This window comes from Hipposideros armiger, unplaced genomic scaffold, assembly GCF_001890085.2.
Source record: "Hipposideros armiger isolate ML-2016 unplaced genomic scaffold, ASM189008v1 scaffold_814, whole genome shotgun sequence".
In the NCBI taxonomy this organism is placed as follows: domain Eukaryota; kingdom Metazoa; phylum Chordata; class Mammalia; order Chiroptera; family Hipposideridae; genus Hipposideros; species Hipposideros armiger.
Window position 1 is genome coordinate 641,802 of NW_017732164.1, and position 12,488 is coordinate 654,289.

At 47.0% G+C, this 12,488-nt stretch overlaps 2 protein-coding genes across 2 annotated transcripts in view; one reads left to right on the plus strand and one right to left on the minus strand.

Moving 5' to 3' along the window:
* The window catches only part of HERC2 (HECT and RLD domain containing E3 ubiquitin protein ligase 2), a 156,464-nt gene extending 152,608 nt beyond the window's left edge, over positions 1 to 3,856 (minus strand). Inside the window, exons 1-2 of the mRNA XM_019628905.1 lie at positions 3,609 to 3,856; positions 3,079 to 3,181 (exon numbers count right to left, since the gene is read on the minus strand). Coding sequence (XP_019484450.1) covers positions 3,079 to 3,150 — 72 coding nt within the window. The 5' untranslated portion in view covers positions 3,151 to 3,181; positions 3,609 to 3,856. The remainder of the gene's footprint in view (positions 1 to 3,078; positions 3,182 to 3,608) is intronic.
* Positions 3,857 to 6,131: 2,275 nt separating this feature from the next.
* NIPA1 (NIPA magnesium transporter 1) overlaps positions 6,132 to 12,488 on the plus strand; it is a 15,608-nt gene continuing 9,251 nt past the window's right edge. The window contains exons 1-3 of the mRNA XM_019628909.1: positions 6,132 to 6,329; positions 9,688 to 9,735; positions 10,629 to 10,719. Of these exons, the coding sequence (XP_019484454.1) occupies positions 6,170 to 6,329; positions 9,688 to 9,735; positions 10,629 to 10,719 (299 nt within the window). The 5' untranslated portion in view covers positions 6,132 to 6,169. The remainder of the gene's footprint in view (positions 6,330 to 9,687; positions 9,736 to 10,628; positions 10,720 to 12,488) is intronic.

Here is a 12,488-nt window from a genome sequence, read left to right on the forward strand (position 1 = left end):
TGGTGATGGTAACACAAACAGACACGTGATAAAACAGTATACAACAATGCACACATCCCACCAATGGCAACTTCCTGGTTTTAATATTGTACTATTGTTACATAAGATGTGACCACTGGGGAAGTCTGGCTGAAGAGTATAAGCGTCCTCTTTACTTTCTTTGCAACTTCCTGTGAGTCTCTTATTATTTCAAAATAAAAAGTTTAAAGAAAAATTGCTTCATACATATCTAATTTCATGCTCTACCTCAAAGAACCCAAAAATAGAAACTGTAGGAAATTCATCTGAGTACAGCTTATGCAAGAAAGAACCCTTAGCCTTACATGAAGACTAGCAAATAAATATGCATATATGTCTTAAAAATAGAAAGCTTTTAAGGTATCATGTACTATTTCTATATTTCCTTTGCTTAATTGACTTTTGGGTTCACTGAAAATCCCAGCAAGCACATCAGACAGGACTTATCCTGTAAACATGAAAATGGTAACGGCAGTGAACATAGCTGACACCTCTCTGCTCTCTGTATTGTATTGCCTCTTCAAGAGAGCTGTGAAGGAAACATGAAGATTCAAGGACTCCACACAACAATCAGCAAAGAGTGCTGAAAAAGTAAAAAGCATTACATATGTGAAACCAGATAGATGCCTATCATGTAATGGGTACTCCACTTGAGGAAGCTGGTTGCAAAGTCCTAGGCCTGACTCGTTTAAACATCTACAATCAAGAAAGTCTAGGATCGGACGGCCGAGTGGCATGTTGGTCAGGAGTTGGCTTGGGACAGCAGGGCCCCGGTTTGGATCCCACATAAGGGCCAGTGATGCTGCGCCCTCTACAGCTAAGATGGTGAACAACAGCTCGACCTGGAGCTGGGCTGCAGTGAGTCGCCGGCGACAGCATAGGCTGCAGTGGGGCTGGCCGGCAGCGGGTGTGAGCTTTCGTGAGCGGCCATGAGCGGCCGTCCAATGACCGGCGAGCGACCGTCTCACCTGGGAAGGATGCAATGATAATACCAACATGGGCCAGTGAAGCGACGTTCTCCACAACTAGACTGAAGAACATAAGGACAGCAAATTGTCTGTTCCTCTTCCCCAATTCCCCAATAAAATTTAAATAAATAAATAAAAGATAGTCTAGGATCATTGCTTGTGTTAATAATACACACACATTAAAAGTTTTCACAGTGTCCAAAAATTTTCCCTTTCCAAAGTCACTAAAACCTTCTAGGGCATTTCAAACAGAAACAGCTGCAGAAAATAGATTTGCTATATCCTATGGCTAAGAAGCGTGTTTCTACCCCACATCTTAGTCATTAAGCAGATATCAATTCTGTTGCCAATACAAAGCCCTACCTAAGAAATGGAGACTTCCCACTCCAGGTGGAGAGAGACATCCCCAGCAAGATAAGGGTGAGACCTGACAGTGAGGTCTGCACCGCAGTGTGTGTCTGTAGAAGGCTCCAAAGAGTGAAGCTGCATCTAAGTAACTCCTTAGGGTAAAACAACGACATTCACTCCTCACATATAATAAGCAATACCGAAGAAATTACATAAAACCAAGGTCAGTAATCACTTTTTTCACAATACTAAATAGCTTCAATATCCATTACACATTTGTCCTCTGGTGCACTATTCGAAACCTAGGCTCTTCACTGATTCCCAAGGAGGAGTTTGGAAGACTTCTGAATAATATTCAAAACGTCTAAGAGGGGCCAAGCACTGTATAGTACACTGAATAAATCAACAGTAAAATGGTAAGAACTCTAAGGCCTAGGTGGTGTTTCTTTTTACATGTCTGCCTGACATCATAGGCACTCAACTCAGGTTCTAGATCAAGATGCTAAGACTCATATTTAGCAGTTATTCAACTATGACTACTAAGAAAAAAACTTCATTAGGTTCTTGACTTCAAAAAGTGTTCCAAAATATATAAACACTAATATAAAAACAATTCTTAAAATCAGTTTGCCTGAATCTCAAGAATTCAGAAATAAAAAATTATTCATCTTTCACATTCCCATCCCACTTAAAAAAAAAGATGACAAAGGAAAATAAACAGCGATTGCTAAAAAAAAAGACAATAACCAATTCTTGACCCAACTCTTTGTGCTTTTCTTTTCTAACATTACACTACTAATAATTAACAATCCCATCATCCACAACACAGTTCTGAACACTTGGCCCTCATATCTGCAAAGACTAACACTTAAAAAATATTAAGAGGGGCAATAATGCTTCATTACAAGTATCTATGATCAATTGTTTACATATATGACTCATATATGATGAACCGTCATGCAGTATGTAAGATTATATTTTAAAAGGTAGAGTACTTGAAAAATACTTAAAATGGTTAACCTCAGGGAAGATAAAAAACACATACACATACTACAAAATGCTTCAGGCACTTGTTTTTGCTAGTAATATGGAGTTATAAAAAGTAGTTTTTGCCAACCATTTGCAAACAAAACTAACCTGGGGTAAAAACAGTCCATGAAAATATTACCGCTATTACTTATTCGCTAATTTCTGGACAAGGTTATAATTAATTATCTCATAAATCATAACATTAGAGAGTCTAAGGCCAACATTTTGTTTCCACGTGTTCTTGATGGGGAAATCTGAGCACTCCTCTAAATAAGACCAGTCACAAAGACAAAACAAACAACTTAACTGAACATAGGACCCCATACAATGAATGTTTCTTCAGAACATAATCATTTACTGCATGTCACTACTCCCCCACATAATTAACTGAACATCTAAAAACAAAAACTATCACAGTCACCAAGATATGGTGACGAATGATACAGGTCTCTTTAAAAAAACAACAGAGAAATTTTTGCATGACAAGATCTCAAATTTCCTGCACTTACAAATAACTGAAATTAAAATGTAGCCACACACAATCTGTAAAAACAGATACAATAAAAGGTACAATTTAAGTTACAGGATATAAACCTGCTTCTCTAATATGGCAAAATCGATTTGCATCCACTTACCTATCCTAAAGAAAGCCTACACCAGGAATTTAAATATGGAGGCCGAAACAAACCAAGAAAAAGGCATGTCAAAACCCCACCTGTATATCTGTTTTCAACCATTTGGAGTCAAGTCGATCCTGGGCAGCCAAACAGAAAGAATCAGAAGGCATCTTTCCTCCAGTTTCCTCCCAGTTGTCAGACCTGCAAGTAAAACAGAAATGTTGAATACCAAAAGCTTTTCAGATTTTTACAAAGACCCTCCCGCAAGGTTTAATGCGGCAAAAAGGGAAGAGAAAGGAGGGAGAGGAGAGTTGGGGGAGGAAAGTGAGAGGAGAGATGAAGAGAGATGGGGGAGGAGAGGGTACCTCTAATACAGGTTAAGAGACACACGCGAGATTCGCCTGGGGCCGTGCTACGTCGGCGAGACCTTGAGAATGGACGGTCACAGGAGACCGAACCACAATGTCATCCCCTCCCCTCAAACCCAAAAGGTAAACAGACAAGAAGCCCACATTTCAACCACAAATGACAGCAGTATGCTTCTGCCACTTTACCCCACACCACTGGGTCGTGTGTGAAACATATCAATCAGAAAATTTTCTACAGGAAAATCCAGAACAATAATCACTTAGAAATGGAAAGACAGCCCGAGACGCGCGCCGCCGACGGTCCGCGCAGGCCCAGGTCCGGCGGCCGCGCCAACGCCCGCCGCGCCGGCTCGGCCTAGCTCGGGGTCCCAGCCCGCGCCGCCACAGCCGCCAGCCGTCCTCGTCACTCCGCGGAGAGGAGGACCTGACGCGCAGAGGCCCGGCCGCCTGGCTCCCGCGGCGTGCGGAGACAGCCTCCAAGCCGCCGCTGGCTCCGCCCGACCCGCGTCGGCGATCCGGCGCCTCTTGCGACCAGAGGGGCGGGCCAATACGGGACCACCGCCTCCTCTTTCCAGCCAATCGCAGCGAGGCTGCTCCGCGGAACCAGCCAATGGGGAAGGGGCGCACCCTCGTTCCTCCTCCCAATACGCGTCTTCCTGCTCATTTTCCTCCTGGGAGTACACCCTTGGGGTCAGAGCCAACCGCAGGCTCCAGGAGGCGGGACTTCCGCCGTACGCACGCACACACGCACACACGTACTCCCGTCCAGAATTCGCAAGGTTTTGGGGTAGGACTCTCCGATACTGGGAAATTCAGGACAGCCCGGCTGGGGTGGACTTGAGGGGCACCCGTAGGGATGATGGCACACCGCGTGAGGCTGGCTCGGGTGGTCAGGAGCCTCCTCCTGTCTGTCCCACTGAGTGCAGCTAATCCTGAGCAAAATACTTGGAGCATCTGCAATAGTAGCAGGGAAATCCGAAAAGGAAATAGCGACTCAGTGCCACTGAACCAATGGCCGTAATAAGAAATTTAAAACAATTGAAGTCATACTAAGTATGTTCTCTGATTATAGTGGAATTAAAGTACAAGTCAACAAAAGGTAACAGGATAACCTCCAAACACTTAGAGAACACACTTCTAGATACTCCATGGGTAAAAGAAAAATCCTCAAGGGAAATAGAACTATTTTATTATTTTTTTAAGATTTTTATTGGGGAATTAGGGGCTAGGAACAGCGCTGGGGAATTGGGGGAAAGGGAACAGACAAGTTGCTGTCCTTTTGTTCTTTAGTCTAGTTGTGGAGGACATTGCTTCACTGGCACAAGTTGGCACCATCATTGCGCTCTTCCTGGGCGAGGCGGATCAGTTCCCGGCTTCTGGATGGCCTCTCTCCTCCGGCTGCTGGCCTCCCGCTGGCTGCTGGCTACACACGGTAGCCCATGGCAACCCACTGCAGCAGGGACTGCAGCCCACGCCTCGCCTGGTACTCACGGCAGCCCAGCTCCAGGTTGAGCTGTTGTTCAGCATCTTAGCTGTAGAGGGGAGTGTCACTAGCCCTCATATGTGGGATCCGAACCGGGGCCCTCTGGCGTCCCAAGCCAGCTCTTAACCAACACGCCACTCTGCCGGCCCAGAACTATTTTAAATTGAATAAAAATTAAAATATAGTAATGTATCAAAATTTGTGGGGTGCAACAAAAGCAGTGGTTAAAGTGAAATTTATAACAGTAGCTACTTAGAAAAGGATCTAATCAAGGATCTAAGCTTCCATTTTTAAGAAATTGGAAAATAAGTAACACATTGTACACAAACCCTTCCAGAAAATTGAAGAGGAATGGACATTTTCATTTGATAAGCCCAGCATTACCCTGATAACAAAACCAGAAAAGGACATTACAAGAAGACCAATATCCCTAATAAACATAGAAGCAAAAAATTCTTAGACAAATTTTTGCAAATAGGTTCCAACAACATATATAAAGGATAATACATCATAACCAAGTGGTCTTTATACCAAGAATTCAAGATTGGTTTACACACTCAAAGCTATTAAGTATAATTAACCATGAGTTAATCTCAATAGATGCAGAAAATGCTTTTGACAAAATCCTACATCTCATAAAAACTTAGCAACTAGGAAGAGAAGGGAACTCTTCAACCTGATAATGGACATATGAAAAAAGGAAAAAAATAGATGCTTATGTTAAAAAAGAAAAAACATCCAAATTTCCACTATCCAGAGATTATCCATTTTAATGATAATACCACAAGAAATCTGTGTATGTATATAATTAATAAATTATACTATAAAAATATTGTAATAACCATGTGTGGTGTCAGGTGGGTGCTGGATTTACCCAGGTGAACACTAAGTTACATAAATGTCTAATCACTACGTTGTACACCTGAAATTAATGTCAACTATAATTTAAAAATATAAATAAATTAGAAAATTAGACGGTGTGATCACAAGCTCCAGTGTGGAAGTAGCTGACTCCCCAGCCCACTCAGTGGTCTCATTTGCGTTTCCGAACCCACTGATTCTGGTTTCAGGCCCCATGTGTAGCTCCCGGTTGGTCTAGAGAGGGACCATGACCCCAGGAGAACTGCGTACTGCCAGCGCTCTTAGGATCCCAAACATTGCATGGGACACTACTCACACCCGACACCCCATCCAGACACCGCAGCTCCCCATCCCCTCCCCCAAGTCCCCACCCAATCTCCAACCGCCTCCCGGGTCAGGCTCGCAAGTCCCCACCCGGGTCCCCGCCCCCAGGCCCGTGGACGCGGCGCGCAGGCGCAGACAGCGTGCGCGGGCGGAATGGGGACTGCAGCGGCGGCAGCTGCGGCCGGGGAGGGGGCGCGCAGCCCGAGCCCCGCCGCCGTGTCGCTCGGCCTGGGCGTGGCTGTGGTGTCGAGCCTGGTGAACGGGTCCACGTTTGTGCTGCAGAAGAAGGGCATTGTGCGCGCCAAGCGGCGAGGTAGGGCGGGCCGCGGGCCGTGGGCCGTGCTCCGGGTCGGCGGTGGAGGGCGCAGGCTGGGAGGCGGGGGAGTGAGAGGGTAGGGGGACTCGGGTCCCAGCCCTGAGCCGCAGGAGAACGGACTCGGTGGGACATCTCGGAGCGGCAGGCTGCGCGACCGGAGGCCCCTCGCCCACCCGGGTGCGCCTGATGCGTCTGCACCACGGCCCCGTCTGCTCCCACCGGCGGCTCCAGAAGTGGCCCGGGAGTCACCCCGTGAGCCCTGGCGACGGTCGCTGTGTCGCCGCCATTGCTTCTCCCTTGCCAGTGGCTGGAGAGGCCTTGTTCGGTTTTGGAGGGTTTCTCCAGCCGACTTCTCTCTCTGGTAGGAGCCCAGGCGTCCCTGTCACCCGCACCCACCGCTGCTAGGGAAACCTCCGTGTTTACCGCATCCCCCAAGTGGTCGGAGCGCGGTGCTGCCCACGAGGAGCCACGGGCCTCCCGCCTCTGCTGCGGCCCTGGCCTGGGGTGCACTTGGGGGAGCAAGACCTGCAGCGACCTCGCGGGTGCCCAAGGCACAACCGTGCGCTAGGCCAGCGGGTGCCAGGTGGCAACGAGCTAGGTCTGTGCTTTCCTGTTGCTTCTGTTCCGGGGTCCTTGGTGGAACCTTCTCTGGTTTAGACTTGAGCCATCTGACTATAAGTAAGTGATCATCAGTGTGAAGAAAACGCAAGGCAGATTAATAAAGCAAAACGTGGGCCCACGGAGCATTCCCTGGAAGGAAACACCACCAAACCCCATTCATTGTCAGGTGGAAAGTGAGAATGGAGCCTAGTTCTTCTTTGCTGGTGTGTCCCTCTGTGCTGAGGCCTGGGACAGTTTGCTGAACGCAAGACATAGCATGAAACTGAAAATGAAGGTTGTTGTGTCCAGAAGGACTGAGAAAGTCATGGCTGTTAGCTGTGTTCGTTCGCATGAAAGCAGTATTAAGAGGGAAGGATAATGTACATGACATAACATTTACCCTTTTAGCCATTTTGAACTGTTCAGTTCAATAGTGTTAAGTACATTCACAGTGTTGTGTAAATGTAATCACTGTTGGTCTTCAGACCTTTCTCATACTCCCATTCAGAAATATCCCCCATTCCCACCCAGTCTCTGGCAACCACTAAGAATGTAAGTGCTCTAGGTGCCTCCCAAAATACACTCCAGAAACAGTTGTCTTTCATGTTTTTTGTCAACACCTGGACAACTTAGGTAATATATGATAGCAACTCCTCTCCCTATCTCTGTGAACTGTTTGCGTGTTCCCTTGTTTAGTGACTAGGACTTTCGGGGGCGGGGGAGGGGGGATTAGCTCTGTGCTAAAGACTCATTATTCTTACTGAGATGTAGATTTTCTTTTGTTTTACTACTTTATTCACCAGTTATGGTGGTTTTGCTGGGGAACTGGTCACACTGGCATTCTGGAGGTGACTTCATGACCTTTCATTTTTAAATATCCAGCACAGTTGTCTCGGGTACAGGGACATTCTCTTACATAGATGTGGTGTGATTGGCACATTCAGGAAATTCCACGTGGATTCTGTACTAATAGCTGAGAACTGTTCTACAGGGCTCACTGGGGGACATTCTTAGGCTCAGCTCTCCTTTCGAACTCACAGGACAATAAGCACCACATCTGCATCAGGCACACTCAGAAGGACATAGGACAGAGCCACAGCTGGTGTCATCCTCCTCTGCTGGAGGCTGGCAGCAGGGGGGACCACAGCAGCCCTGCCTTACCAGCCTCGCCCCCGCCCCCCTGCCCCAAGTGTAAAGTCACAGAGCTCCGGGGCCCAACAGGAGATGTGCCCCTTCCCAGAGGCATGGCACCTGATTAGGGACTCAAGGGGATGAACTCTCCACCAAGTGTCACAGGCCTCCAGTCAGGTGCCATTTGCCCATCAGATGTCATTTTTAGCTAAGTGCTGTCCCCTGGCCACATGGCTGTCAGCTCCCTAGAGCCAGAATGTGAACCAGAAGTCACAGCAGAAAGAGAAAGAGTTGTGTTAGTCTTTCGTCTACAATGGTCCGTATTTAGATGTGGCCCATTGCTCCCATACGTCCTTCACAGCAGCCTCTTTTCACCTAGCACCACATGTCGTGTCTATGCACCATTTCTCCGTAGTTTTCTCATCAGCAGTAGTTGCTAGCTGTTCTTTGTCTTTCGTGGCCTTCCTGTTTTAGAAGAGTGCAGGCCAGCTAATTCATAGGCTGTTTCAAGGTTCCCTTTGGCAGGAACACCACAGATGTGACATGGTGTCCTCAGCGCATCCTCCCAGGAGGCACATGCTGCTGCTTTGTCCCGTCGCTGACAGCGTCACCTCTGACCACCTGGTTAAGGTGCTGTCTATAGAGGACTGTAAAAGATACCTTGTTCTCTTTGTAATAAAGAACCGGCAGAGGTGATTCATGGAGACTATGACAGTCTCCTCAGCAAACTGTCCACTCATTGTACTATCCACTGATGATTCTGCCTAAATTGGCTTTGATTGTGATGTTACCAAATGGTGATATGCTGACTCGACCATTTCTCCCACTCGGTCATTACTCACTGGCCCCATTTTGTCTTTTAAGTACTTACGTATTGTGTGACCCATGACTCTGCTCTCCATGACATAGGCTGGCTTCCTGTGTTAATTACACCAAATTACTCAGAACTGAAATGTCCAACTAGAATTAGGTACTTTAATCAGAAATGAAACAAACCTCTCAGATGAGGAGCATTTTGACATACCTGAAAGACACGTGTCTCAGGTTGGGGGACCCTGTTGCTGCAGGCAGCTGTCACACAGGCAGGAGGAGGGACCTACAGGGATACAAGGAATGGTGTATGTGTCGAAGCCCTGGGTGAGTGTAAGGTACTTGGAAAAGAGCCATATCAAGAAGGTTCCAAATTAGGAAAATTGACTAACCTGTTAAGTTGCAAATCATTCAGTGCTGGTGAAATAATTATATAAATGGGATATAGTAAATACACAAGAGAATTGGTCTTCGAAGAGCAATCTCATTTGAAATCAACATCAAACGTCGTTCCAAAGAATATTTGTGTCTCTGGGTGGCGTGTTGAGTCCCCCTCTGCAAAAAAAAAAATTATAAAGGTTTCATTTGTTGTTTGGGTCCGCTCGTGTTGGCCGCAGAAAGCATCTTTGCCATTTTTCTTGGTTTCTCATGCTGCTATTTACAGACTAAAAGACTCTTTAGAGGGCAAAGAAATAGTACAAATTCATTAGTCTTTTCAATTTTAGTTTGCATGTAAAAATTCCTCTTTTGGGCATGCAGCTTGTCAACCTCTTGCTTCGTCCTTTCCTGACATGTTCATCTTGCTGTTTCTTAGGTACCTCCTATTTAACAGACATCGTGTGGTGGGCAGGCACAATTGCAAGTAAGTATCCCGTGTGGCGGTGAACTCGGTCTTCCCCGTCTCAGATTGGTCACCCTCTGGCAAGACTGGAAGGTGGGTGAGCTTGGCTCTTCTTGGCAGTGAGGACCAGAAGGCCGTGGAGGCAGGGGCAGAGCCTCCTGCTGCCGGTGACTCGTCCTGAATGTAGCCCAGCTCAGATTGTCCTGGGCCCAAAGAAATTAAAACAGCTCCTGCTTACTCATCGGTAGCTGGGCTGTTGGCATCGGGTGAAATTTAGTGTTTTTGCTGAACATAATTGCTTTTACAAAGGCAAGTTTCTTCACTCAGCCTTAAGTACCAGAGCACATGTTGTAATATAAAAGAGGTCATGTGCTGTAATGTCAAAAAAGAAAATTACAGTTCAGAACTTTAAATATATGAAGAAAAATTGTGTTCTAAATTCCAGAACTACCTTGAGGTTTGTTTGTCTCATTGTCTTTTAGGCACGAAATTACCCAGCAGACGTCAATCCCTTTCGTTAAGGAGCTCATGTTTAAGCTCTGTCTTGGTGCAATTCTGTGCAGGCAGTAGTGTTTCCACTTGGTGTGCCAGACTCTGGCGTAGGTCTCAGGCCATCAGAGGGACACAGGAAGCTCTACATGATTCATCTTTAAACAAGGATGTGTTAAGGAGAGAGTGGGAATAGACTGCATGTTGCCCACTGCCAGTCACTGCGTGTTAGCGTGGGAACCTCCACAGAGGGCTGAGACAGGCCAGTAATGCGTAGAGCCCTTAAACATGCAGACGTTGGGTTTCTCACAAGCAATGGGAAAGAAGTCGCCCCTTCTGAGCAGAGCCTCGCCAAATTCAACCCCGCAATCCTTGCTAGAGGAGAGCTCTGTAACTCAGTGACACCCCTCTGATTCTCTTGACAGTGGCTGTCGGCCAGATCGGAAACTTCTTGGCTTACACGGCGGTCCCCACGGTCCTGGTGACTCCCCTGGGTGCCCTTGGAGTGCCGTTTGGGTGAGAGCTGGGATTCTGTGTTTTTGGTTTTGCCTGTTCTTTATCACACTGCTCCCCAGCCCCCGCCCCTGCGCCCTCACAGTGGGGAAGTGTCCTCTGTGATGCGTGCATGGGTGTGACGTGTTCCTCCACCTCAGGCCCCAGCTAGTTGTGTGATCAGTTGTGCTAACCATTTAACCGTTTAAATGGGGGTGGCAAACTTTTTCTGTCAAGGACCAGATGGTAAGCATTTTATGCTGGGGTCCACATGGCCTCTGTTGCAATTTCTCAACTCTGCCAGGTGGTGGAAAGTTGTGGTGGACATGCTGTGATCTGATAAGACGTCATTCACAAAAGCAGGTGGATGGCTGCACTGGGCCTTCGGGCCATAGTTTGTTAAAAGGCATTTAAGTCAAAGAGCTTTCAAATGCCTTTCATTTAATCTCAGCCCAGAAGTCAGCAGGCTCGAGTTACTGCAGCCCAGAAAGAGCCAGAGGAGGAAGCTTTGGAGCGAGGCAGTTGATTTTTTGCTGGTGGAGGCCTCTAGGTAGATAGGCACTCTGTTCCCGTTCCAGTGGCCATGGGATTGGCCGTCCCTCACCACAGAGAAGGCAAGGACTAGCTCTCCAAGAGAAGCAGACTCAGAGGTCTGTCCAGATGTGTTCTTAGAGGACAGTGTGCCCTTTAGAGGACACAAGTGCTGTATTGGCTGTCTCTAGCTTCTGTACTTGATGCTGTAACATCTGCCTACATGCATATGCCGACACACTTTGTTCTGGACAAGCCATTAATGTGCCCCGGCCACCTGGCCTTGGCCTCCTGCCTCCCTCAGTTGCCTTAGGAGTTATGCCCCCCAGGGGGCGGGAGGCATGCTTTTCAAATGCAAACCAACCACTGCAGAACCCACCCCAACCATCTCCTTTATCAGACCTAACCCACTCTCCCCTTTCCCCAGGCCCTAATCTCCCCAGGGTCAGGTACCAGACCACTAGGGACAGCCCCTAGGCCCCAGAGTCCTGACATCATTCACATTAGCCAGTCCTAACTTTCCCCAAGCCTTCCTGCAGAAGCCACAATAAAGGCTCTTGCCCACAGTTCCCCCTCCCCCACCTCACTGCTCTCCCTCATGCTTCTCCACGTGGCCCCGCATGTTGTACAGTGACCTCTCAGCTTGGAAATTAGGAGCAATAAACCATTTTTTCAGTGGCAGTTTTCTGATTTGTTGGCCTCACTGTACCTCAGTTTTTCTATTTATACACTCTAATAGTTTGTATTAATGCACTCTATTTTATAGTACTGTGTAATTTGTACCCTGGTATTTTACAGTGGGATGAGTTGGCCTTGTCAAAATAATAATAATAATAATAATAATGATAAATAGAGCCTCTTTGAAATGGCACTGTCATCCCAGAGAAACTCTCTTGCACGTCTGATGCTGCAAACCTTTAGGATGTTAAAACGGCAAAATAACCTCTGCACTGGTCCCAGGCAACCTTGTGTCCCCAAGAACTCTTTGCAAAGATAACAAGAAAGCAGATTTTATGACTTCCAGACGGATGGCTACTGGACTGAAAATGAGTAACATTGTTTAGAGTTATCCTTGCTCTGTTAGCTTATATGCACCAATAGCAAGGCCTTCCTTCTATGATGTAATTGTCCCCGCTCCCCTTCTCATAAACACCCCTTACCTTTGTCTCCTAATCGGATCACCATTTGGACTTCTGCCTGAATCAGTGCTTCCGGAATAGCTATTCTTCCTGATCTCAAATAAACGCTAGTGCCTCTCACTT